The sequence below is a fragment of the Terrapene carolina genome, unplaced genomic scaffold (genome assembly GCF_002925995.2).
Source record: "Terrapene carolina triunguis isolate 2854851 unplaced genomic scaffold, T_m_triunguis-2.0 Scaffold62, whole genome shotgun sequence".
NCBI classification, from domain to species: Eukaryota; Metazoa; Chordata; order Testudines; family Emydidae; genus Terrapene; species Terrapene triunguis.
In genome coordinates this window covers 63,952,512-63,976,035 of record NW_020664413.1, presented here as the reverse complement: position 1 = coordinate 63,976,035, position 23,524 = coordinate 63,952,512, and the positions used below count along the sequence as shown (strand labels likewise).

The following is a 23,524-nucleotide window of genomic DNA, read 5'->3' as shown; positions in this document are numbered from 1 at the left end:
TCACCCCTGGAGAAGCTGGTCTGTTCTTTCCCCCTTCCTCCTCCCAACTACTGAGCTTCCTCCTTTTTTCAAATCCTGCACCCAGCCCTAACAGTCAATACGGGTGCACCTGGAGAAGGGCTAATTGAGCCTCTGACTGCAAGTTAACTGCTTCCAGATGAGAATGGGGATTATATACCATCACAACCATATCCAATAATGTGTGTATATATTTATACAGACGTAAACCTGCTTAAACAAAAACTACTTGTTTTTAAAAGATATAGCCAACATCTCAATGGATCATAGTTGCAATGATTAGGGGAATAATCTGGTTATTAATTCATAAGCTATTTGGAGTGTAACCTTAGCATTTTCTTTCATTTAACATCTTCAGTATATTCTATCAAAAACAATTAAGACTTTATTTTTTACTCCCAGAAGTCAAGTATACAATGTAAACAACACAGAATATGACAAATAGCAGAGCTAATACCATGTTTACGTCCAGGATGCCTGTGGTATATTAGAGAGATTCAACATTTACACTTAGGCTTCATGAAAAATGAATTTCATTTTTCTTAAGGAGATGTTTACATACGCAAAAGCTTTGTTTAAATATTGGGGGAAAAGATTTAAGAGTGAAAATCTATAATTCAACATCGAATTGTTAATTTCAAATATAAATACCACACTAAATGAACACCTGAGCCCCTTCCGCCAGACTTTAGGCTTTTGAGTGCTTATTTTACATTTCAATCACATTTCTGCAATTTGAAAGGGATCCAGTATTATGCATGAATAATTAAAACTGAACTACATTAAAATGGAAAAATAGAAAAACAATTAGTATTGCTAACTATGGTCTCATTCAATTTACATTAATTTTTCATTTTGGTAAGTATACAGTGCTGTAGCATGCATACTCTTTCTTTTTAACCATATCCTTGAATGCTAATGTAAATTAGCTACAGAATTATGTATTCAGAATGTTCATTTTGGAAGAATATGACTTTAAAAATATATCATGGATGATTATTCTTCCTGTTCAAATACATTTTTCCTTTTCAACATTTTGATATAATTGTGTGTGGATCACAAAGTCAAGCATTAGTTGTATTATAGTGGCACTTAGATACACCAGTCGAGATCAGGACCCATTGTGCCATCCAAGTGTTTATATAACACACTTGAATTATTATGAAATTCGTCACTGTAGACTAAAATTTTTTCTGCAAAAATCTTAAATGAAGAACTTAAGGTTGAAATTATGTTTCATTGGAATTCATGTAACACCTCCAAAAAATAATTTTCTTAAAAAAATTCTATACCTTTCAAAATAATGCAACCGTTAACAGGTCTGGAAATGAGCAGTGAAGAGATTCAGCAAGTTTTTCTCTCCCATATAATTCTTCATCATTGGGTATCACCCCACATGACTTGCACTGCCCTCAAATATATAGTCAAAGATCAAGACATATGCATACAAATATCAGTGCATATTTTGTGCCGCAAAGTGAATGAGGCAAACCTTTGTGTCTTTTTTTTTTTTTTTTTGCAGCTCCTAAGGGCCCCAGGAGAGGGGCTGTCTCTTCCAAACCTTGTGTGATGCACTAAATAGTACATTCCTGTGGTTTTTAGTCTTTTCATTTTTCTTTAAAGATAACAAAAACTGGATACATTGGAGCCCTCCCCTTTAAACTTCATTCTTGACTATATTCATGATACATGGAAGTTACCTGGTAACAAGGCAGCATGGTTCCAATGTGCAGCTTTGGCTGCTAAAAAAATTAATCCTGAAAAAATGGAAAAGTTCATCTCCACCATATATTGATGCCTGGTTCAATGATATGGCTGACTTTGCAGCTAGTGAATGACTGGCATTCCACAGAAGGAAAATGCTCCCTTCGCCTTGGGGATCAGGAAATAATGAGTGTAAAACCCCTTGCTCCTGAGATGCACTGGGACTGCTTCTATGGCCCCTAGGCATAACCAGTGATATATTTCCTGGTGAAATAGGTTCTCGTGAGAAGGGTCCCTGAAGGGGCACAGGGAAGGAGGGTTGGAATGGGGGAGGGTTATTTTTAAGGGTTATGCCATTCAATTCATCTCCAGGACCCATCTGTCAGAAGTGATATTCTCCCAACTGCTGTGAAAGAGGCGACTTCTGAAGGGACATGACAGGTGTGCAGATGGCAGCTAATGTTGCAAGGTATAATTGTTCGGGCCCTCGACCAAACAGTCAAAAGTGCTTAGAAGAGGTGGTCAGAGGTTGTGGATTAAGGTGCGGATTGCTTCCATTTTTGAGCCCTGGTTCTCTTACGCTGCAGCTCGTAACAGCACTGAGATGGTGAGTATTGAGGAGGCTGTGACCTATGCTGTAACAGAGAGCTATATCTTCTCTTCTGTCCCACAGTGTAGATATTTCCAGGGAGCGTAATGTGGCCCGGGAACCCTTCAGGGTATGGAGAGAAGAATCTGTCTTCTCCGTGAAGAGTTTGGGCCCTTCAAACTGGAAGTCTTCTGCAGCTTTTTGGGCAACCCAGAAAGGTGTAGCCAAGAAGCCCACCACATTACCACTGTCACGGAGACCGGGCGGGCAACTGTATCAGCTACATCCAGTGCTGTCTCTAGCACCAGTCTGGCTACTAACCGACCCTCTCTGAGAATGGCCTGAAACTGCTCCTTTTGTGTCTCCGGTAAATGTTCCAGAAACACCTTGAGTTTCCCATAATTAATAAAATGATCTTTGGCCACAACAGGTTGGTAATTTGCGACTCTAAACTGTAACGTCACCGCCAAAAACGCCGTCCTGCCAAGCCCCATCGTATAGGGTTGACTTGACATGATGTTGCTTGCTTCGTGCATTAACCTCATCCACTATGATGGAGTTGGGTTGCAGATGTTGAAACAGGAAGTCTGCCTCTTTGGAAGGGACGTAGTATTTTTTTTTGTGGCTCTCTTGCTGGCTGGTGCGATGAAGGCTGGTATCTGCCAGATGACTTTGGTAGGATCTAGAATCGCCTCATTAATTGGGAGGGCAATTCTTGGTGAGGAGGAGGTGTGCAGAATATCCACCAACTTCTGATGTGTATCTGCCACCTCCAGTAGGGTAACCTGCAGCTCATCTACCACCCTCTTGGTAAGATCCAGAAAGTTCTTAAAATCATCACCTAGTGATGGGACCGGGGAGGCATTATAGCCTCATCTGGTAGAGATGAGGAGAACTGTGCTGGAGGGGTAGCTTCCCTTCGAGCCCTTCTTCTTGTTCTGAAAAAGCTTCCTCCTCCCCCAGCTCAGGAGCTCTGGACAGCCAGGCTGTAGGAGACCACATGGTGGACTCTCTCTGAGGGACACTGGACAGTCTCAATCTGTGGGATGTGTACGTTGCCCAAGGATCGCAATACAACCTGGAGGGGAAATGCGGGGGGTTACCTCAGGGGGCCCGTACCATGATCAGGACCCTTGATTTGTAACAGTGGACCACGATGAGCGGCCAGGGAAATGACCTTCTCCTGGCCCCTGTCAGACTCGTCACTGGGTAAGGGTGGTGCTGACTGGGGTATTGGTGGTACATGGCCCAGAGCTGAGAGCGATTCCAGGTGCCAGGATGTGGTTGGTACTGGGGCCCCGGTACCAAGTAATGGGAATTGCGGTTCTTCCCCAACTATCAAGTCTCCAGGGTACTGGAGCTCATGCGGTACCGTGGGCTCACTTGGTACCGCAGAGGAGTGTCCGTGGTACTTTGTTGGTACCGATGATTGAGAAAGTGCAGAGCACTCCCTAAATGGGAGTTTTGTTGCACCTGGTACCAGAAGTTCTCTCTGTGTGCCACTCTTTTAGAGACAGTATAGTAATTGCCTTTCTCCTTAGGTGGCGATATGGTTGCCTTAGAGGCTGAGCCTCTGGCTTCTCCAGGCAGTGCGGCAGGGCTCATAGCGGAGGCCCCCTTCTGGGTACAGTGCTTCAGAGCTGCCGGTGCCGTTGGTACCAAGGTGGCAGCACTGGGCAACGCCTCTGGCTGGCCAATGATTCGGAGTCCTTTTTATGAGCCTTTACATGGAGAGTCTGCTATTTTTTCCACAACTTTACCCCCTTTAAAGTTAAAGGCTTCGGGGTCAGTACCGGAGTCCCCTGGAGAGTGAAGTGCCTTCTCCAAAAGGAGGAGTTTTAACTTCAGCTCCCAGTTCCTGCGAGACTGCAGTTTTAGCTGTGGCAGGGGAACACTTCTGTGGGACTCTCCCAGGCACCAGACACAAGGAAAGTGTCTGGCCATTACAGAAATCGACTCCTTGCGGGAGAGGCACCTCTTGGAGCTAGGCATGCCCCTGGGCGGGGGGCTAATATCCTCTAGCAGTGAGGAATGAAGAAGAAAGGTCTTCTTTCCTCCTCCTCTTCTTTTCCTCTTTATTTTTTTTAACTGAAAAAACTTAGAGTCTTCTAAATGCGTGGGGGGAGGGGGAATCCCCCACACACAGGACAGGAAATGTAAACTAACGTTTTTTTCTTTTCTTTTTCTTTTTTTTCTTTAATCTCAACGGCATAAAAAGGAAACAATAAGTATTAAGGAGAACAAAAGAAACAAGAACAACTACTACTTATGCTAATGACACAGAAAAGGAAGGGACGACTGCTTGCTCTCGAGGCCAAAGAAGTTTGAGAAGGAACTGAGGGGGGTGGGTCACCTGCGCAGTGCTAGATAGCCTCGAAGCAGACCATGAGGGAGGGAGAACGCATGTGTGGGCTCAACAGACACTGCTACCAAAAATCTCCGATTAGAGGCACTGGGGCGCACATACACCTACAGTGGAGCACCCACAGGGACACTACTTAAAGAATAATCTTCTATTTCTATTTTTGGTTTTAATTTCTCTCTTACATGGAAAAGGCCCACTGTATATCCTAAGAATGAGGCCACCATCAGCCACTACAAACAGAATATAGCACGCATTCATTCCAAGGAAAATGCAGGGGAACCCTCCTACAGTATTAGTTTCTCCCAAATCACTATAACTGGAGTTGCAAAAGAGAGGGTTTACCTCACAAAGGATCTCCTTCTCCTAACCTCAGGATGGTGGCAGAGACTCTCTTGAGTCCAGCTTCAAAGCCCATTAAAATCAATGGAAAGACATCTATTGACTTCAGTGGGTGGTAGATCAGGCTCTTGATGCCTACATTTGCAGAAACGCAATAATAGCTTTACGTTATTGAGGAGAGAGATGTGAGTGGTATGAACATCCCCTGGTGGGAAGCAGGAGATAGGAATTCTTCCTAAGCCCACTAAATGGTATCTCAGAGCAGAGACAGAGGGGAATATGATAATATCGTTGAAATACAATTCTTATATAAAAGAATACCACAGGTGCTGTGTAAATTCCTTTGGAAAAACAACTTTTTATTTTGCAATAAAGAAGGTTTTTTGTTGCTCCATTAATTTATTATGCCTTGAATATTTCAGTAAAGATAAGAATTATTTATAAGGTTACTATGTAGCAACACCTACATGAGTCACAGAAACAGGTTTTAAAAGTCTGATGTCCCACTCCTGCAAATACATGTGCATATTGGTAACTATAGGCATCTGAATTGAACTCAAGGGACCAGATCCTAAGCTGGTGGAAACTGGCATAGCTCCACTGAAGTCAATGGAGCTGTACTAATTTATATCAGCTAAAGATCTAGGCCTAGAGAGTTATTGATTTACGTACATGTTGCAGGATCAGGGTCTTAGTTTTTTCACTCTATTTTTTGTACCTTTTCCAAAGAGCTTTTCAGTTCTAAGAAGCAGCTCAGACTTCTTACATACATGCACGCACATGTGATCTTATCAAGAGATACAGACCTAATAATTACCAGAGCTGTTATTTCTATCAGTATTGCATTTTATTTCTGTAAACCGATTTTTTAAATGTCATTTGCCATCATCATTTTCAACCTCTATTCCACATTGGTAGAAAATATCTCAGCCCCAGACCTTTACAATGCATCTTTCAATAAAGTTTTGCACCTAATAAAAACTTTAGAGAATGAAATTACACCTTACAATAAATTACTGCCAGAATACATATAACACATGACAAGTGGAAACTGCTCTAATTAAAAAAAAACACACACACACAAAATCTTCAACTATGAAGTGCACTCTATCTGAAATCTGACATAAATTAATAAGAAAAAAAAGAAAAAGAAAATCAATAAAAATCTACTCCAAATATATACAGACAATCATATTATCAAAGGTTGTCTGAGCTGTAAGAGTTTTTTCATTCAAGTAAATGTCTTATGGAGTATTAGATTCAAATGCTTAACCTATGAGGTATTGATGCAATTGATATAGGAAAATTACAGAGTAGAGATTTTGATATTATTGTTTCCTCATCTGTTATTTTATGACCTAATTAAGTCTTGAAACAAAGCTTTTGGAACCAGGAATATCCATTCCCTGGACAGAAATCCCTTGCTGCTTTTTCACTGTTATTGTAGGTTTTATAACAAAGACACTTTGGGTTTTAAATTAAACGTCAGCTCTTATAAGACATTGGGATACTGAAGTGTTTGACTGTCCTTGGAGAAAACTTGATAACTCAGCTACTGGCCATATTTGTAGCTAGTTGACACTGAGCAAATCAAACCAGCAGATGGTTGGACCACAGTGTTCTCAAAAGATTTAAAAACACTTTAATTGTTAGAGCTCATTCATGTTTGAATAGTAAATTTAATACAAACATTTTCTAATTTTTGCCATGTACCAAAGACACTTCCCGAGTGTTTTTCTGTGGTTTTTTTTCTAGTAATAATGTAATCCAGGTGGCTATCCTTTGAAGAATAAGATCTCTTACTAAGAGTAGATGAACAGTTCACTGTCTCTGACTTCTGCTAAGATTTAAACACTCTGAGCCCTCCTGAAAAGCTATGGAAAGCATGATTTTTACAGTCAATTCTATTTATATTTCACATGGTTTCTTTTATGTCTCTTCTCCTATTTCATTATAAAGGACAGGATTATTACATTTTATTGGTCCCTGCTGCTTACTCCTCTCCTGAATTCACGAGGCCTGATCTGTATTTACACTAAGACCCCTTTACACATCCAGAATAGTGTAAAGGGGCTTTACAGTGAGTGTAACTTTAATTTACCTCCACTTAAATTCCCTTTATACCACAAGAGCACTTAAAAAGGGATAAATAAGAATCAGGCCCATCACGTTATCTGTGACACTATCTTCAGCATAAATTGCAATGTCACAAACAGACCATGACTAAGTGAGGGACCAATCTGTTTAAGATCTGGCATGTTTTACCAAGCTTTTCTGCTGCAAACAACGCAACGGAGGCAACCTCCACTGGTCTGATCCCTATCATCATTATAGTGGAGATCTAACAGGGATAAAGAAGTCAATCATAGTCTAATCTTTCCCACTAGAGCAGGCACCTAGGGAGCTTAGTAAAAGAATAATTTTCAGAATCACTTCTCAAAGTAGAATTGTACTTCAGTAGATACGGGGGAGGAGAATTACAGGACAGAAGTTATTAGGGAGAGACGGTAGTCTGGTATAAATAGCTCTCTGATATCACCAGCTTTTTGTTTTAAACCTGATTTTGGCTTTCCCCTACCATCTCCAACTTGGCCAAAAATAAACTAATGCACCTATAGTTTCTTGTGCATGCTTTTCTGCCAAAGGAAATGTTTCGGAACAATATATTCATAAGATGAGATATTTTTTAAAATCAGAGATTTTTCACTCTTGGAAAAAAATGTCTAAACTTCCTTTCCTATAATGCCAGATTTGGTTTATTTTGTCACTTCAACAAGTAGTACACTTGACTGTTCCTAGAATATTTAGTAGACTACTCTGGGACTTATTCTCTAGTTTTCTAAACTAACTCCATGAGCCAAAAAAGACTTCAGGTTACCTGGATAGGACTCACCTGGGGCTTATAAAATCCATTGCAGCAGAGAATCCTGCCAGATCCAGTCAATTAGCATTTATAAATGTAATAAGAGAAGAGAGCTTATAATTTCCAAGGCTGAAATGTTGGCCCCACTGAAGTCAATAGTAAAACTCCCTTCACTTAAGTAGGGTCAGGATTTCTTTATCCCAGTGCTCTGTGGAGTTCACGTATCTCTGACTTGCCGGGCTGAGAAAAATACAGTTGCTCAGTAGCCAGAGATAAATACAAGTGCTTTCTAGGTAAGTTAAAGGGTTAAATTTCCTGACCACTGGAAAGGTTCATCAAAGGAGAATGGGGATGGGCTGAGCGTGGCATGAGGCACAGCAGTATTCAGATGACAATGGGAAGGGAGACAGGCCAGAACTGACCTCAGGTATACAGTGAGGAGAAGGACTGAATAGAGCAATAGAACTGGGCTGTTACCCAGAGGAAGGGGTAGAAAGAGGAGGGAAGGAGCAGAAAAATAGAACTAAGCAGTAGTCAGAGGGGAGGGACCTCGCTGATGACAACCACAGAAGCAATGTCTTTGCAGAATAAGAGATGGAACCATGCAAGGAATGCACTGCTATGCAAGCTTAATCAGAAGTCTGCAGAGACAGAGAGGGACAAGACTGGGGCTGGAGTTTCCAGCTACATTCAGGTAGTCAAAAGCTTCTCTCTCCCAAGGCTCCAACAGTTGCTTCCAGCCAAGCAAGAGTAGGCTGCTGTAGCAATTTTAGAGCCTCACAGAGTTTTAGCTATTAGAATTTTTACTTTAATTTGGGGGAAAGAAATAATTGTATGGTCCCCCAGCTGTGACCTCAGTCTCAGACTGGTGCTGACCATAGTATTTTAGTTTATATTAAAGTGGGGACAAAACCCTCCACATAAAATCAAGTGAAATTAAAACACATTAAAATCAAAAGACTAAAAATGAGAAACCCCAGCAAAATAATCTAAGCAAAACAAGGAAAATCTGAAGAAATCCTCTTAGACAAACACAGCAAAATAAGCAACAAAACTTTGTTTTAAATTATTTGGGAGAATGAGACCACAGCGTGCAAACGGGGGCAACCGCATATCTCGTTGGACACCAGCTTGGACGCCTTAGCTGACCAGAAATAAGCAATCAGATTTTTCCATTCCCCGCACGGTCCTGTGCCCTCTCTGTAGGCCGATACCTGGAACAACAACTCTGGTGTTTCTGACCTCTGAAGGCACAAAATGAACAGAGCTGAAACTCTTGCAAAGTTTATAAGCCCTACGGTATGGGCCAGGGTTCCTACTAAGAGCATGTGATACAGAGAAGTAAGACTGCAGTCAGAACTTCTGCTTAAGAGTTTTGAACTCTAGTGCAGCTTCTGTGCGCTCCCTATCCTAGTGCACTCACTCACTGTCACCCATCCAGTGGTTGGGCTCCTGAGGCAGGACTTCCGATCCAGCCTCACTACTACTGTGTATTCTTACAACTCCATTCAATTGTCTGAACTATTCTGTTCAGATAATCAAGCTAGAAAGATACAAACTCAAGAGCTCTTTAATGGTTAGATGTTTACCCTACATACATTATCTGAACATGTGAGAATATAGAGCCAGACTCTGCTCTCAGGTACATTGACTCACTATCTTTCCTGCTAACTTAGTAAAACACAGAAGATTGGCTTAGATTCAATGAGAGTTTCATACCTTTGAATACCTCTTGCCCATCTGCTTTGTTGGATCGTTGGCGGGATCATATGGAGCAACACCAGCATACAGATATTTTTGTTCCCTGTTTTCTTGAACAGCTTTCTGCGTAGGACCCTGTCTTCCATCCTCCCTTTCACACCTATGACCGGCTATAAAATAAAAAAACTATTTCATCCTTTTAGAACTTATTTCTCTTGTTCTTCTGAAAAAAAAAATCTCATTTACCTAGCAATAATCTCAGTGTGAAAAACTAAACAGAACTGGAAGCTGAAATTAATGCAAAATATGTCTTTGAAATAAAGTGATAGCCAAGTAATCAAGGTTGCACATATCAATAACTTGAAAATTATGCATACTACTCTTCCACTCAGTTCAGCTCCTTTAATACAAGTTCTCTCTGTGAATCCACTTAACTTATATTACAATGCCCCAGAATTGCAGTGTGCTGCAGATTCTGGTATTGAAAATATGAAAAGCAACACTGTAGTAGTCAAAGAAAAGCTGCAGGGTTTTGGTAACTAGATAGGGGAGAACTGTAATTTTTGGCATCCAAGAAGGTGGGGGAATTATTTTGGAACCCAGGAGATAGCTGAGGAGGAAGGGATGCACCTCCTCTTTCCTTGTCCCCCAAACGTAGAGGTAACTTAAAACATATAGAGCGGGCGTTTGAATTTTCACTCCAGCACAAGCTTCCCCATTGTATTCCATCCCAGTGTCTGCCTTTGCCTCCCAAACCTGACACACAAACACATTAGCTTGATGTTTCTGCTAAAATAATCAGCAGCAAAATAGTTAATGTTGACATTTAAATTATCATCAGATTTCACAGTTATTGCTTCACTGAGATGAATGGGAAAGTTCATAGTCTTTCAGGATGTCCACAGACTAAGGCAGATATGATTACATTGGTTTACATCTACTTCATATTTAAAAAGTTTCCATTGCAATCATATGGGATACTGTGCATATTGGTATCATGTTGGGGTGGATCCTGCACCCCTAGAGGAGTAAGGATGGAACACTGAATTTCAATTGGATTTGGGCTCTTACGTCTCTTTTGAAAATCCCATCTTTAAAACATCACATGGAGAACTGGGGAAAAAATTTCAGCTGAAAAAAGAGAGCGCAAAAAAATGGCCGATATGACAACACTGAAATGTTTTGCCAAATTGTTTATGTGAAAAACAAAAACCACAAAAATGTCAAAACAAAAACATTCAGAAATTCCATTTCAAAATTTCCTTCTTTTTTTGGACATGTAAAACATTAAAAAGCTCTCAAAATCAATACAAAACGTTTCATTTGGGATCTAACAAAATGTTTTGTTCAACCCTCATTTTTTTCCCCCCAGAATTGCTAGTGAACCGAAACATCTTTTATTTGTACAGCACTAAACACATAAAATAAATAACTAGACTGAAACAAACAAAATTAAACAAACATATCTAATAAAATCTGCTCTTTGTAAGTAAAGTTCAGTTCAGTCGTGAAATTCTAACTCAAAAAAACAGCAGGCATAATTTGGATTAAATGAGGATCAAAACCTTCTGTATGATGAACACCAATAAAAGCTACAAAAAGGTGAAAAGAACTGTGTCTTACAAAACAGACTAGCACTATTATCAATTCTTTAAAAGTGAAGACTACTGCAATAAATGCTACAAATAACATTTCCTGAAGCACTATATAATGTAGAATTGTTTTATTCATGTGGAAGATTTCCCCCTCACTCAATAACTGTCACCCACTCGCAATGATGATGCTCATGGGACATTGGGTTTGTTTGTGCTGGTGAAATATACATATTTATAAACCACCACAGAACCATGAAAGTTAAAGAGCTTAAAAAGTCAGTAACTGCTTGAAAGAATGACCAAAATCTATAGGATTGTGATTACACTCTATAAAATGGTAACAGCTCATGTTTCCCATTCTGACTGCCTTGTGTTTGGAAAAGGTCAGTCAGGTCTAAGTATTATAACTAGTGCCTTTGAAATTTCCTTTTCCATGACATCCCGAGAGCAGTTACATCAGATCAAGGAAGGAGGAAACATGGTAACAGGCTTAGAAGTGGGTTAATTCAACCACGAAGAAAATCATTGAGTTAGACTTCATAATTGGGTAATGAACAGCTGCAGATTCCAGAGAATAAAAGAAATATACTGAGCTAGTAACAATTTCATTGCATGGTTTTCTGAACCAATTCTAATAGCAGTGCTGGGTTCAAATATATATGTAAGCCAGCACAATGATTACTTAGAACTTTGGGGTCAGGAACTGTCTTATTGTTCTGTGTACAACACCTACCACCATGGGATCCTGGTCCATGACTACAGCAATACAAGCAAATAATAATTCAGTGAACAAATATGAGTCCTCCTTTATCTAGGCTCCTAGTTCAAATTTTGGACAGGGCAGGTTAAAAAAGAGTTCATACTGAACATGGGGACATTTTTCATTAAAATTTTCACAAAACAGCTGTCCCTTTTCTCAATGAAAAAAATCTAAATTTACTTTTTTTTTTTTTTTACTGGCTCTAATATTTTATCCTTTTGGGCCCTGGCCCCAGTTCAGCCAAACTCTTCAGCATGTGGGAAATGTGAGGAGTCTTAAAAGGAAGCATGTGAGTAAGGACTCCAGTTGGCATGCACACACTTGAAGTTAGTTGAGTGCTAAAGTGCTTTGCTCAACTGGCCCTTTAAGGGGATTTCCAATTACTAACTAGTACTTATTTATTTAGGAAACCGGAGAAGGGAATCATAGTTATACCTAATAGTTAAAAAAAAGAGCAAACATCTGATGGAGCTACAGGCAGAGTGTTAAATAACTTTAACAGCTGCAAATTCCAGGGCAACCGAGGGACGCTGTCTTGGTATCCACTTTGGACCTTTCTCCACCATCCTTCTAGTCTGTTACCTGAGCAGGTGCTGTGGTAATTCCAGACAGAACACAAATCACTTCTGCAGTTTTATTTTAATTCTCTCTTGCAGGAGGTGCTGGATTCCACTGCCCTGCCAGTAGCTACAGGACATAGAACACAACTGAGGGAATCTCTGGAAGGTGGGGCTAGTCCCTCAGCAGCTATCCATCAGTTCTGATTCTGTCCCCTACAGTTACCGACAGATGACAACACTGAGGCTATATCTACACTACAAACACTACAGTGGCACAGCTTCAGCCACACTGCTATAGCAGTGTAATGAAGACACTTGCTATAGCAAGAGAAGGTGTTATTCTGTTAATGTAGCAACTCCACCCTCTCAAGAGGCAGTAGCTAGGCCTAGCAGGGTCTATAGTATTTCATACTCCTGAGTGATGTAGCTAGGTTGACTCAAGTTTTAGGCATAGATCAGGTTGGATGATCTGTGGAGCTAGCTCTGAAAGAGAAAAGCCAAATTCTGAACTTTCTTACGTTGCATGTTAGGGCCAAAGCTAAGAGAATCTCAGCATTCCTGCTGCACCGGTGGCCAAAACAATAGGGAGTTCATACAGAGAAATGCTGTACGTCCATTCCATACCGTAAATGAGCTCTCCACAAGGCATCAGAGAAAAGGGAAAATGTGTATATGTTTGGAGCATGCACAACACAAATCCACATCATGCAAAATTAGCATAAGAGCTGAGGGCTGACCTTGTTGGCTACTTCCCAAAACCCAGTAGCCGCACATAGCAAGGCTGCATGTGTGTTCTGAATTAGAAAGATGTGTGGAGGTTGAGAATGCTGTTTCCAACCTCTGCTGTGTTTCAGAGAGTCTCACGCAAGCAACATTTTGTTTCCCAGCACTTGACTCCCCAAAAGAGCAGCTGTACATACTTGCCTTTCAAAATTTTTTAGATATAGTGTAACTCAACAAAATGAATATGACTGAACTAAATAATCAGAGATATCACTGACAACTCAGAGTTTTGATGGAAGTCTGGGGAACACATTTTTATCATGATGTGCAAAGGGGTATATCTACAACTCCTTTATAACATCTTGCTGATCATGGAGTACATATCCTACAGTTTTCAGAGTGGTAGCCATGTTAGTCTGTATCAGCAAAAACAATGAGGAGTTAGTCTCTAAGGTGCCACAAGGACTCCTCGGTTTTTTTATGTCCTACAGTGTTAAGTAGGACGCCGGAGAGAATGCTATTGACTTGCAATGGACACTGGGTAAAACTGATTTGATGCAGTAAGTAAACATTACTCCACATCTCCCTTCCACTGTATCTGGTCTTCGAATGGGTGTTGAGAGAACAAGAGCAAAAGCAGACTTCACCCTATTATTCCTCCCATCAGACACAATAGCAGCCCTGTGCTCAGGAGCGTGCAGGACGTGTTCCATCTGTGTGCCCCCATACAACAGGAAGGGGTCTTGCTCCCTCTATCCCACTTTCACCCTGAAATTGGCTAAGCACACATGGGGTTGGGGCAGGCTGCGCCATTCCAAGGGACGTGCACTCCTCCTGCTCACAAGGGACCTGAAAGAGAGATGATATCTTCCCCCACCCAGAGTTTCCCGGGGATGACGAAGCTCAGCACTGCCAACAACATGCAACAGCCCCATATTGGCACAATTTGGTCTCTAGTTTCTGAGACCCATTTTAAATCCAGGAACCCCAGAGTTTAAATATATAATTGACTTGATATGTCAGAGAATGACAATTTTGAAATGTATATGTTTATTTTAGGAGTTTGGATGCAGATGGTAGAAAATAACTATCACTCCCTCAAAATGTGTAAAAAAATGTCTTACATGCTATATTCTATCAACTCTGGCATGCCCATAAATGGAGAGAATGACATTTACACATCAAGTGTGAAAAAGGCAAAGGGCAAGCACCTCTTCCCTCACATTTAGAAAGTTCAGTTGAAGCACACCATCGCTAAGGTTAGTCACACACAATTTTACATTTAAGTTCTCTTCATGTTGTTCAGTTACTACAAGAAAATAACGTGCAAGGCTGAGATGCTAGGTCATGCAGCCAAACAAAGACAATTGTACAAAATAATAAAAGACAAACCCATATAGTTCTTGAGATTTAAAATTCACAAAAATGGCTCTAAGTACCTTTGGTATCAACTACAAACAGTCACATAAGAGACTGAGCAGCAGATGTTTCTCACCCCAAAGTCAGAGAATAATAGACCAAAGATTAAATCAACTCAGCCCAACCCTTTTAAGCATTTGAGTGACTAAATTTTATCTTGCACAAGTACCAATCCTTATAATGGCCAGGCATCTGCAGAAACCAGGCTAAAAACATGGGCTTTGTAGCATGATCTGAAGATCACACAGATTTGTAGAGCAATGACCATTTGTATGACCCTTAAGTAAAATAGAAGAGGACAGAAAAAGAAGGCCCAAACAAAGAAGTGTTACTTACCAGTAATTGGCGTATAGGATGATTGCCTGTATAGATCCAACCTTGGGGAAATATGCAGACACCTGGGGCTAGATCCAGTGTCCATTGAAATCAGTGGAAAGACTTCTATTTGCTTCAATGGGCATTAGATTAGGCCCCAAAAGTGCCAAGTCAGAACACTCTAGAAGAGCACTGATTGTTGGGACCACACATGAATGCAGACACACTTGCAAGAGATTAAGGGTACGTCTATACTTACCTCCGGGTCCGGCGGTAAGCAATCGATCTTCTGGGATCGATTTATCGCGTCTTGTCTAGACGCGATAAATCGATCCCGGATCGATCCCGGTCTCTGCTCTGCGAGAGGAGTACGCGCAGTTGACGAGGGAGCCTGCCTGCCGTGTCTGGATCCGCGGTAAGTTCGAACTAAGGTACTTCGACTTCAGCTACGTTATTCACGTAGCTGAAGTTGCATATCTTAGTTCGAAGTGGAGGGTTAGTGTGGACCAGCCCTAAATAGCAGTAACAACCATGACAGGAGGTAGGTCTGCAAGGAACTAGTTCCTTACAGCGGGAACCGTCCTTTTAAAGTATTTGGAAAGCACTTAAAACATAGTGGGTGTTACCTGCAATAAATAAATAGATAAATAGTAAGTCCCAGATAGCTTTCCTGAATTGGGCATCAGATCTGGCTGCCAAATTCAGAAAATTGTTCTGGAATCTACTATGAGTGTTACATACCTCCTCCGTTTCCTTCAAATATGCAATATAGTCTGACCACCAATGAAGAGCCCATTGCACCAAGCTACCTATCATCCAGGATGTCATAGAGAAGCTAGTAAAGCCACTTTCTAGTTCATCTAGCCAAAGCCAATCTGGTCATGTCAGGATATGGAATGGAAACAGCATTAGTGGCACTGATGAATAATTTCCTTCTATCAATAGCTGGAAGGCCGAGAACCATTCTCTTTCTCCTGAGCCTCTCTGCAACATACCACACAGCTGATCATGAGATACTGCTGTCCTGGCTAAGAGATGCAGCAGCAGTCCAGAGAAATGTACAAAAGAGGTTTGAGATCTAACTGTATGGACACACTCAGAGGACAATTCAGTTTATAGGGGCATGAAGCTGTCAGCCCTGGAATAACTACAGCTAGTACAAAGTACAGCAATGGACATCCTCAGCTACACGGGCTACTGTGAGCACATCACACATGTCCTCCTCTCAGTACACTGGCTCCCTATAAGTTATCATCAAATTCAGAAAAAAACTGCCACCAAAATTTCTCAAGTTTACATCTGTGCATAGGTCCACCTCTCAAGGTTTCAATTACATCATGGCCAGAAAAAGCTTTTGTTGACATGCTGTAGAATATGCTACCATCTTTCAGTATGCAGTACAGATTGTCTGAATAAAAGCACATTGCCCACTGAGACATTTTTGAGACCAATATAGAGCAATAAAAAGCATGTGAGCCAATGGCCCTAGAAGGGAATGAAATGAAATATCATTTGCAATGTGAAGTAGTGGGTATGAGGTAAATCAAAGCTTGTGTGAATGTGTGGATGACTGATGAGTTTAATAATTTGTACTGGATATGTAAAGTGATTTTATTTATTTATAAGTGCTCCCCTGCTTGTCACTTTTTGGTATTATCAAATGCTCAAGATTTTTGGGCAATGAACAACTGCTGTGTGCATAGCAGGACAGTGGTTCTTCGAATCACCTAACAAATGAAAGCTTTGTATAATATGAAAGAGAGACAGAGGGAGCACTCATACTATAAAACACTAGCACAGAGGAGGAACCCATTCTCCAGGCCTTCAGGTAACAGCACCCATCCCCTAAACTGGCATATAACAAGAAGCCTATACTCCATTTCCTGGCCTGAAATGTGACAAAGATGAACGAGGACCCCTCCACTGGTACAGAGATTTACACATTTATTTGTAACTTAAGATTTAAAGTGGACTCACTGAGGAGTAAAGTACTACTGCATGTGAGTAAATATCAGAATCTAGCCCTAAGAAAATATTTCAAACAATGAAAAGTAAATAAAGGTTACTTATTTGTAACCAGAGTTCTTCAAAATGGTTCTTCATATTCACACTTATGGGTACTGTGCTGTCTTGTGATGCCTTATGGTAAAACCTTCTCCCATCAGTATCCATTAGAGCACTCTCTCGCCACCAGCCCCTTCCCGTTCAGGATTTCTAAACATCCTGAGAGCGAGGTTATATACGGAGTAGAGTTCCTTCAACCGCCTCAGTTCCTTCCACTGCAATGTCAGGGAACAAAAAGCAATTAGACTCTGACAAAGACAGGAAGGTGAGCGGGGAGTAGGACTATGCAGAGCCATCTTGAAGAACTCGAGTTACAAGTAAGTAACCTTCTTTTCCTGTTCAAGTGGCTCTACATATTCCCACTTATAAACAGTGCTGAAAATAACTTGGAGGCGGGGACAGAGTCCTAACTCAATAGAGACTGAGGCACCACTCTACCAAAGGCAGCATCTGCCCTAGAGGCCAAGTCCAAAGCACAATGCTTACTGAAAATGTGAACAGAATTCCAGGTAACAGCTCTGCAAATCTCCACAGCAGGGACTTGTTTAAGGGAAGCAAGAGAGATTGCCACAGCGCTAGTGAAATATGGACATATTGTCCCTGGGAGAGGAGTCTCTGCCAAAGAATAAAACATTCAATAATATATTATTTAATGCACCTAGAAATGGTCTGGGAAGAAACTATATTCCATGCAATTTTTAGCATAAAAACAAAATCAATCTGGATGATTTACAAAACCTTTTTTGTTCTGTGTAATAAGCAACAAGGATTCTTCTTTCATCCAAAGTAAGTAAAGCTGAATCAACCTTATTAGAATGTGGTTTTGAAAAACAAAACCCACCAAATCAATGGACTGATTGACATGAAAATCAGAAACCCACCTTTGGCAAAAACCTGGGGTCAAGCTAAAGAACCACTTATGTTTATGAAAAATGATGAATGGTGGATCAGTCACAAGAGCATTTAGCACACTTACCTTTCTGGCAGATGGCATATCAATAAAAGTCATTTGAATAGATAAACAACGCAAGGAACACTCAGCAAAAGATTCAAAGGGTGGTTTCATCAGCATGGCTAGAACCAAATTGAGATCCCAAGAGGGACAGGATCTCTCAAATGACTATACATATTAAATAAGCCCTTCATAAACTTCTTAATTGTATTAAGCACAGTGAGCTACCAGCAATTAAGGTAAGATGGGCAGAAATGGTTCCCAAATGAACCCTTAATGATGAATTAGATAACATCACTTCATATTTTAAAAAGATCAGATTTTCTCTAGAATATAGGGTGTGGTTGCTGAAGCAGGAAAGATGCCCTTCCCAGTCATCCAAGTCATAAATCTGGTCCATTTTGATTTGTAATGTTGTCTGGTAGACTGATTCAGATTAGATACAGTCAATCACCCAAGCCATCAGATGGAGGACTTGCAGGTTGGAATGAAGAAACCTCCCTTCTTGTTCAGACAACAGACCTGGTGACAGAGGAAGACACACGAAGACTCTGCCAGACAGTTGGAAAAGACAGTATACCATTGCTCGTGTGGCCAGGCTGGGGCAATGATAATCATCCTCGCCATGTCCTGATGTATCTTCCTTGCCACTTTCTGAATCAATAGAAAGGGGATAAAAATCATACTGCAGGCTCCTTCCCCACTGCAGTAGAAAAGCATCTGACAAAGACTGGATGTCCCTGCTGCCTCTGAAGCAGAAGAGGCAACACTTCTTGTTGCACATTATTGCAAACAGGTCCATGTCTGGTCGACTCCTTCTGGCAAATATGTAGTAAACCAATTAATCCTTCAAGGATCACTTATGTTTCTGAGACAAGTCTCTGCTGAGACAGTCTACAGTCACACTGCTCTCTCCCAGCAAATGTAGGGTCACTGGAAACACATAGTGGAGGATGCACCAATCCCATAACCTTATTGCTTCTGCACAAAGAGGAGGAAAGTGAACACACACACACACACACACACACGCCCCGCTTGGTGACATAGTACATTGAAGCAGTATTGTCCATTACTACTTATTCCATCCTTCCATGCATGTGAGAAAAGAATGATCTGAGGGCTACACAGATGGCTCTCAGCTCCAACACACTGATGTGCAGAATCTTTTCCTGATGAGACCAATGTCCTCGAAGCGCCCGATGATTCAGATGTGCCCCCCACAACCACTGTTTGGTGCATCTGAAGTTAACCTCACCAATGCTGCCAGAGCATCAAACTGGACACTTCTGAAGACATTTGTTCTCTTAAATTACCACTCCAGTGAAAGTAAGATGTATGGTGACCCACAAGTGCAAATTGTTCCGGACTCGGACAGTAAACCTGAGACATCCTGTGCTGCATAGGCCTCATTGGGCAAAAGGAGTTACATAGGTAGTGGCCACCATGAGACCAAGGAAAAAAAGATTACTCTTCAAGTCGGACACGCGCCAGCATTGAGAATAAGCTGCTTCAACCTCAGAAACCTGTCCCCCAGCAGAAAGGCTCTTTCTTCCACCGAGTCCAGTGTGGCACCTACAAACACAATTCTGCGAGTTAAGCATTGCTTTGATTTGATTGTTGAGAAGCCCCAGGTCCAAGAATAGATGGATTGTAACTGCAATATGGCTTAACGGGTCTTCAGGCGCAGCAACCTTCATTAGCCAATCATCCAAATAAGGGTAAACAAAAATACCTTGCCCTCTCAAATGCCACTACCACAGAGAGGCATTTTGTGGAAACTCTGGGCACCTCGTATTGGAAATGGCATCCTGCCACCACTAAATGAACGTATGTGATGAAAGCAACTGTCATTCAGGGGTACAATCCTGACCAGTAAGAGGTTGTCACCGCCTGCCCTGTAACCCTGGATGCCTCACAATGCTTTGCTGTTGTAGGTCCTAACCTGGACCACTCACAAACAGACTACCAGCATGCAAGTCACACCCTGAGTGTCTGTGAAGAGCTGCAGCCCTAATCCAGCAGCTCTGACCCAAACAGCCTGTCAGCAAAGCACTAGTCACACTCTGGCTTCCACCAACCTTTGTTATGACTCCAACACACTCCCAGTCCCAGATTTTCCCAAAACGTGTGTTCTGCACTGTACAGACCTCTAGTGGACAGTTCAGATATTAAGATCCATTGCCCCTGTAAGGAGTCAATAGTTTGCAACTTTAACTGGAGTTACCAAACAGTTCCATTTAAACACAACACTGGATTGGTTTAGATTAAAAAGATAAAACAAGTTTATTAACAAAAAGAAGATATATTTGAATTCATTTAAAATCCTAAATTAGAAATGGTTACAAGCAAATGCAAGTGAAAACATGCATCTAAAAGTCTAAAACTTAATCTAGCAAATTCTGGTTCGAGGCTTTGTTCAAGATGGCCTTTCTCACCCATAGTCTTCCAGAAAGATAGTGACTGACGTTGGTCAGGATCTCTCCAAGAGGTCTAAAGGCATTGGTGTGTTTGTCTTCTTAGGTGAAAGAGACAACATGGGGTTCTTTGCCCCTTTCTTTAATAGTCCAGTGAACCTTTGAAGTGGATTCTTCTGAGGGTTACCCTTCACAGTAAAGCTCATTCAAGCAGTGAAGAAGGTGACATGGAGTCTGATGGTGAAGGAAGCTCCAGGCTTTTTTCTCCTCCACGTGTGTGTTTGCTGAAATCCAAATTGTTCTGTTCCTGCTATCTCTTCTCCCACTGTCTTTAGTACCCTGTTTACTACTTGTATGTAAATTGAGGTAAGTACACATCCCTTTGTTTATAATAGACCTGTTTAACAACTTTTACCTAGGAAAGGCTATGTGGTTTTGAATATGTGCTAGTATCATACAGGGAAATTCACAACTTCCCAATATTATATGTGTACATACATTTCATCACAATATTATTGACCAGTAAGTTATTATTTTCAAATGATACCTCACAACATATTTTTTACAAAGATTATTACAATGGTGTGTCGGGTATGGATACGGGGGTGTTTAGTGTCACAGCGACAAACTGAAATGTGAAAATATGCATCCTTTAAATCAAGAGTCGCAAACCAAACCATGATCAAAAGGGAAGGGGTTTATGGCAGTGAAGAAGATGAGTGCTGTAATATCTGCATTAAGAGTTAAATAAGTCGTCTCAATAGTTTAGGGAAATACTTGCTGTCCCCTTCACTCAAATAAAGGAATTAGAAAAACCAAAAAGTTGAAGTTCTTTCCAGACCTTGTTTCCCCTGAAGTAATTTAAAAAAGTCTGCAAGGGATATAAAGCACATAAAAGGACCTTTTTCACAGAGGATGCTACAAAAAATTCACTGAATAGTTACACTAATTTCTTCCTTTTTTCAAAGTGTCAGGGTAAGTACTTCTTTTAGATACAGATATAGGTGTTATTCCAGAAGGTATTATATATCCTCTGTTATTAAAGACCTCCGCAGAAGATCAATATGCTAAAATTAGTTGTTGAGCTCTACAATACCAGAATTTTCAAAACATCAAATTCTACCAACCTTACACTGAGTTAGAGGAGACTGCTCTCCTGGTTATGTTCTACATAGTGAACCAGATGGCAGAATCAGATCCAAATTAGGTTTCTAGGTCATGATCCCGCCACACTTACTCAGGCAAAGTTGTCCTTACTGACATGTGTAATTTCATTGTCCTCAATAGAACCAAAACGTGCGAATAAGTATTCAAGTGATAAAACTACAAAACTGAATCCTTAGTTTGTAGCTGTCACTAAAACATTTGAAATGCAAGTACAGTAGAACCACTATTTTATGAACTAATCAGGGATTGAGGAGTTCATAAAACTAAACTGAGCTTCTTAAAATTACAGTTGGTATCATGCATAAGTTGCAGTATGATGCATTGCATCACTTTCTTCTGGTCCTTCAAACCACTGCAAGGCAATTTTCAATGCCTTGAAAGCATTGGCATGTGAAGGGATGTTGACTTGTTCTTCAATTACATCCCTTTCATTATGTGATTATCTTTTTCCCCACCAGACAAATGGTTTGTATAACTCGTTGTTCACAAGACTTGTGTTTGTAAAATTGAGATTCCACTGTATTTCAAACTGTGTATTATATATAGATGCCTTCCTCATAGTGTATGTGAACGTTTAACAGAATGTTTTACCTCTAGTCACAGGGATCTCACTGGCACGCCCAGATTCTAAATTTTGTAACGTAGCTTGTAAACCTGTAACCTAAAGAGTAAAAATAAAGAACAGTTATGAGGACATTGCTTTTGTACCCTATAATTACGAGTACAGAAGACAGAACACACATGCATAAATAAGCAGTAAATACCATGTACAATTACTGATTTATCTAACTCGCTATCTCTGTTTAACTATATAAAGATTTTAAATTACTCAACTCATTCCATTCCTTTTTCAAGAAATAGCTCGAATATAACTCATTTTGAAAATATTTAATCCTACAATGATATAAAATAATCTATCCAGAATTTCTGGTGGGAATTTTGCATATTTATTAAAACAATGCAAATAAAGACAATGTTATGGGCCATATTGTGACATCAACTTTTAATCATAATTTTTCACTGAATTAAAAATTAACCTGATGACACAATATGGCTCAAAGCATTGTCACAATAAAACTGATCACACAATATGGTACTGTACATTAAGGAATGCCGGTCATCCTAGTAGCCTAGTAGGTGGTAAACTGACCTGTCCTGTATAAGATCTTTCATTTTCATTGCATCAGAGGATGATTTTGCAAGATAAATCTTTTATTACGCATTTAAATGATTGATCCCTTCTTCTGGGTGTCAATGTATTGGTCGTAACCCTTCTTTTCCTCTAGGATATTTTCCTTCATGTAGACCTTTGTTCTCAACTCATCCCTGTGCTAAAGGGGCAAGATATCATCTATACCAATCTACAGATCAGATGAAACTAAAAGGGCCACGGACAGGCAAAACACAACCTCTCTCTCTCCACTTGGAGGACAAAGGTGTCTGTGTCTGGTACCTACCACTTCAGGAAGCAGGAGTTTTAAGATCATTCCCAAGTAGAAAAAATGAACTGTGTAATTCTCTAGGGTCTGAGCTAAATTATTTGGAGGTTAACAATGATCTTAGAAGGCTTAGATCATAGAAGCTTACTGATCCTGCATCTCTACAGGTATGTTTTGAAGTTCCTGAAACTATTGGAGATAAATTGACATACCTTTCTTTAAACCTTTTTGACTGACAATATTTGATTAAAACTATTGTGGCAGCTAATAACCTTTAAGGATGGTTTCCTGTGCAGGATCCATAAGAATTAATAGAGCCCTGTGTGGATACAAAACTTGTATCCACATCCGATCCACAATCCACAAACATGGTCCACAGATGTCCGCAGATATAAAGCAGATATCCACAGATTTGCAGGGCTCTAAGGATTAATATATTATTAAAATTATAGTACTTTGATACAGTTTCAGTGCAAGTCATCTGACTAGGTCATAGTTCCCCTGATGTTTCATTCACAAATATGAAAGCTGAAAGAA

General features: G+C 40.5%; 1 protein-coding gene across 1 annotated transcript in view; it reads right to left on the bottom strand.

Moving 5' to 3' along the window:
- Positions 1-23,524, bottom strand: part of SPAG16 (sperm associated antigen 16) — a 702,831-nt gene that overhangs the window by 639,001 nt on the left and 40,306 nt on the right. Inside the window, 2 exon segments of the mRNA XM_026647788.1 lie at positions 9,598-9,749; positions 22,140-22,209. Coding sequence (XP_026503573.1) covers positions 9,598-9,749; positions 22,140-22,209 — 222 coding nt within the window.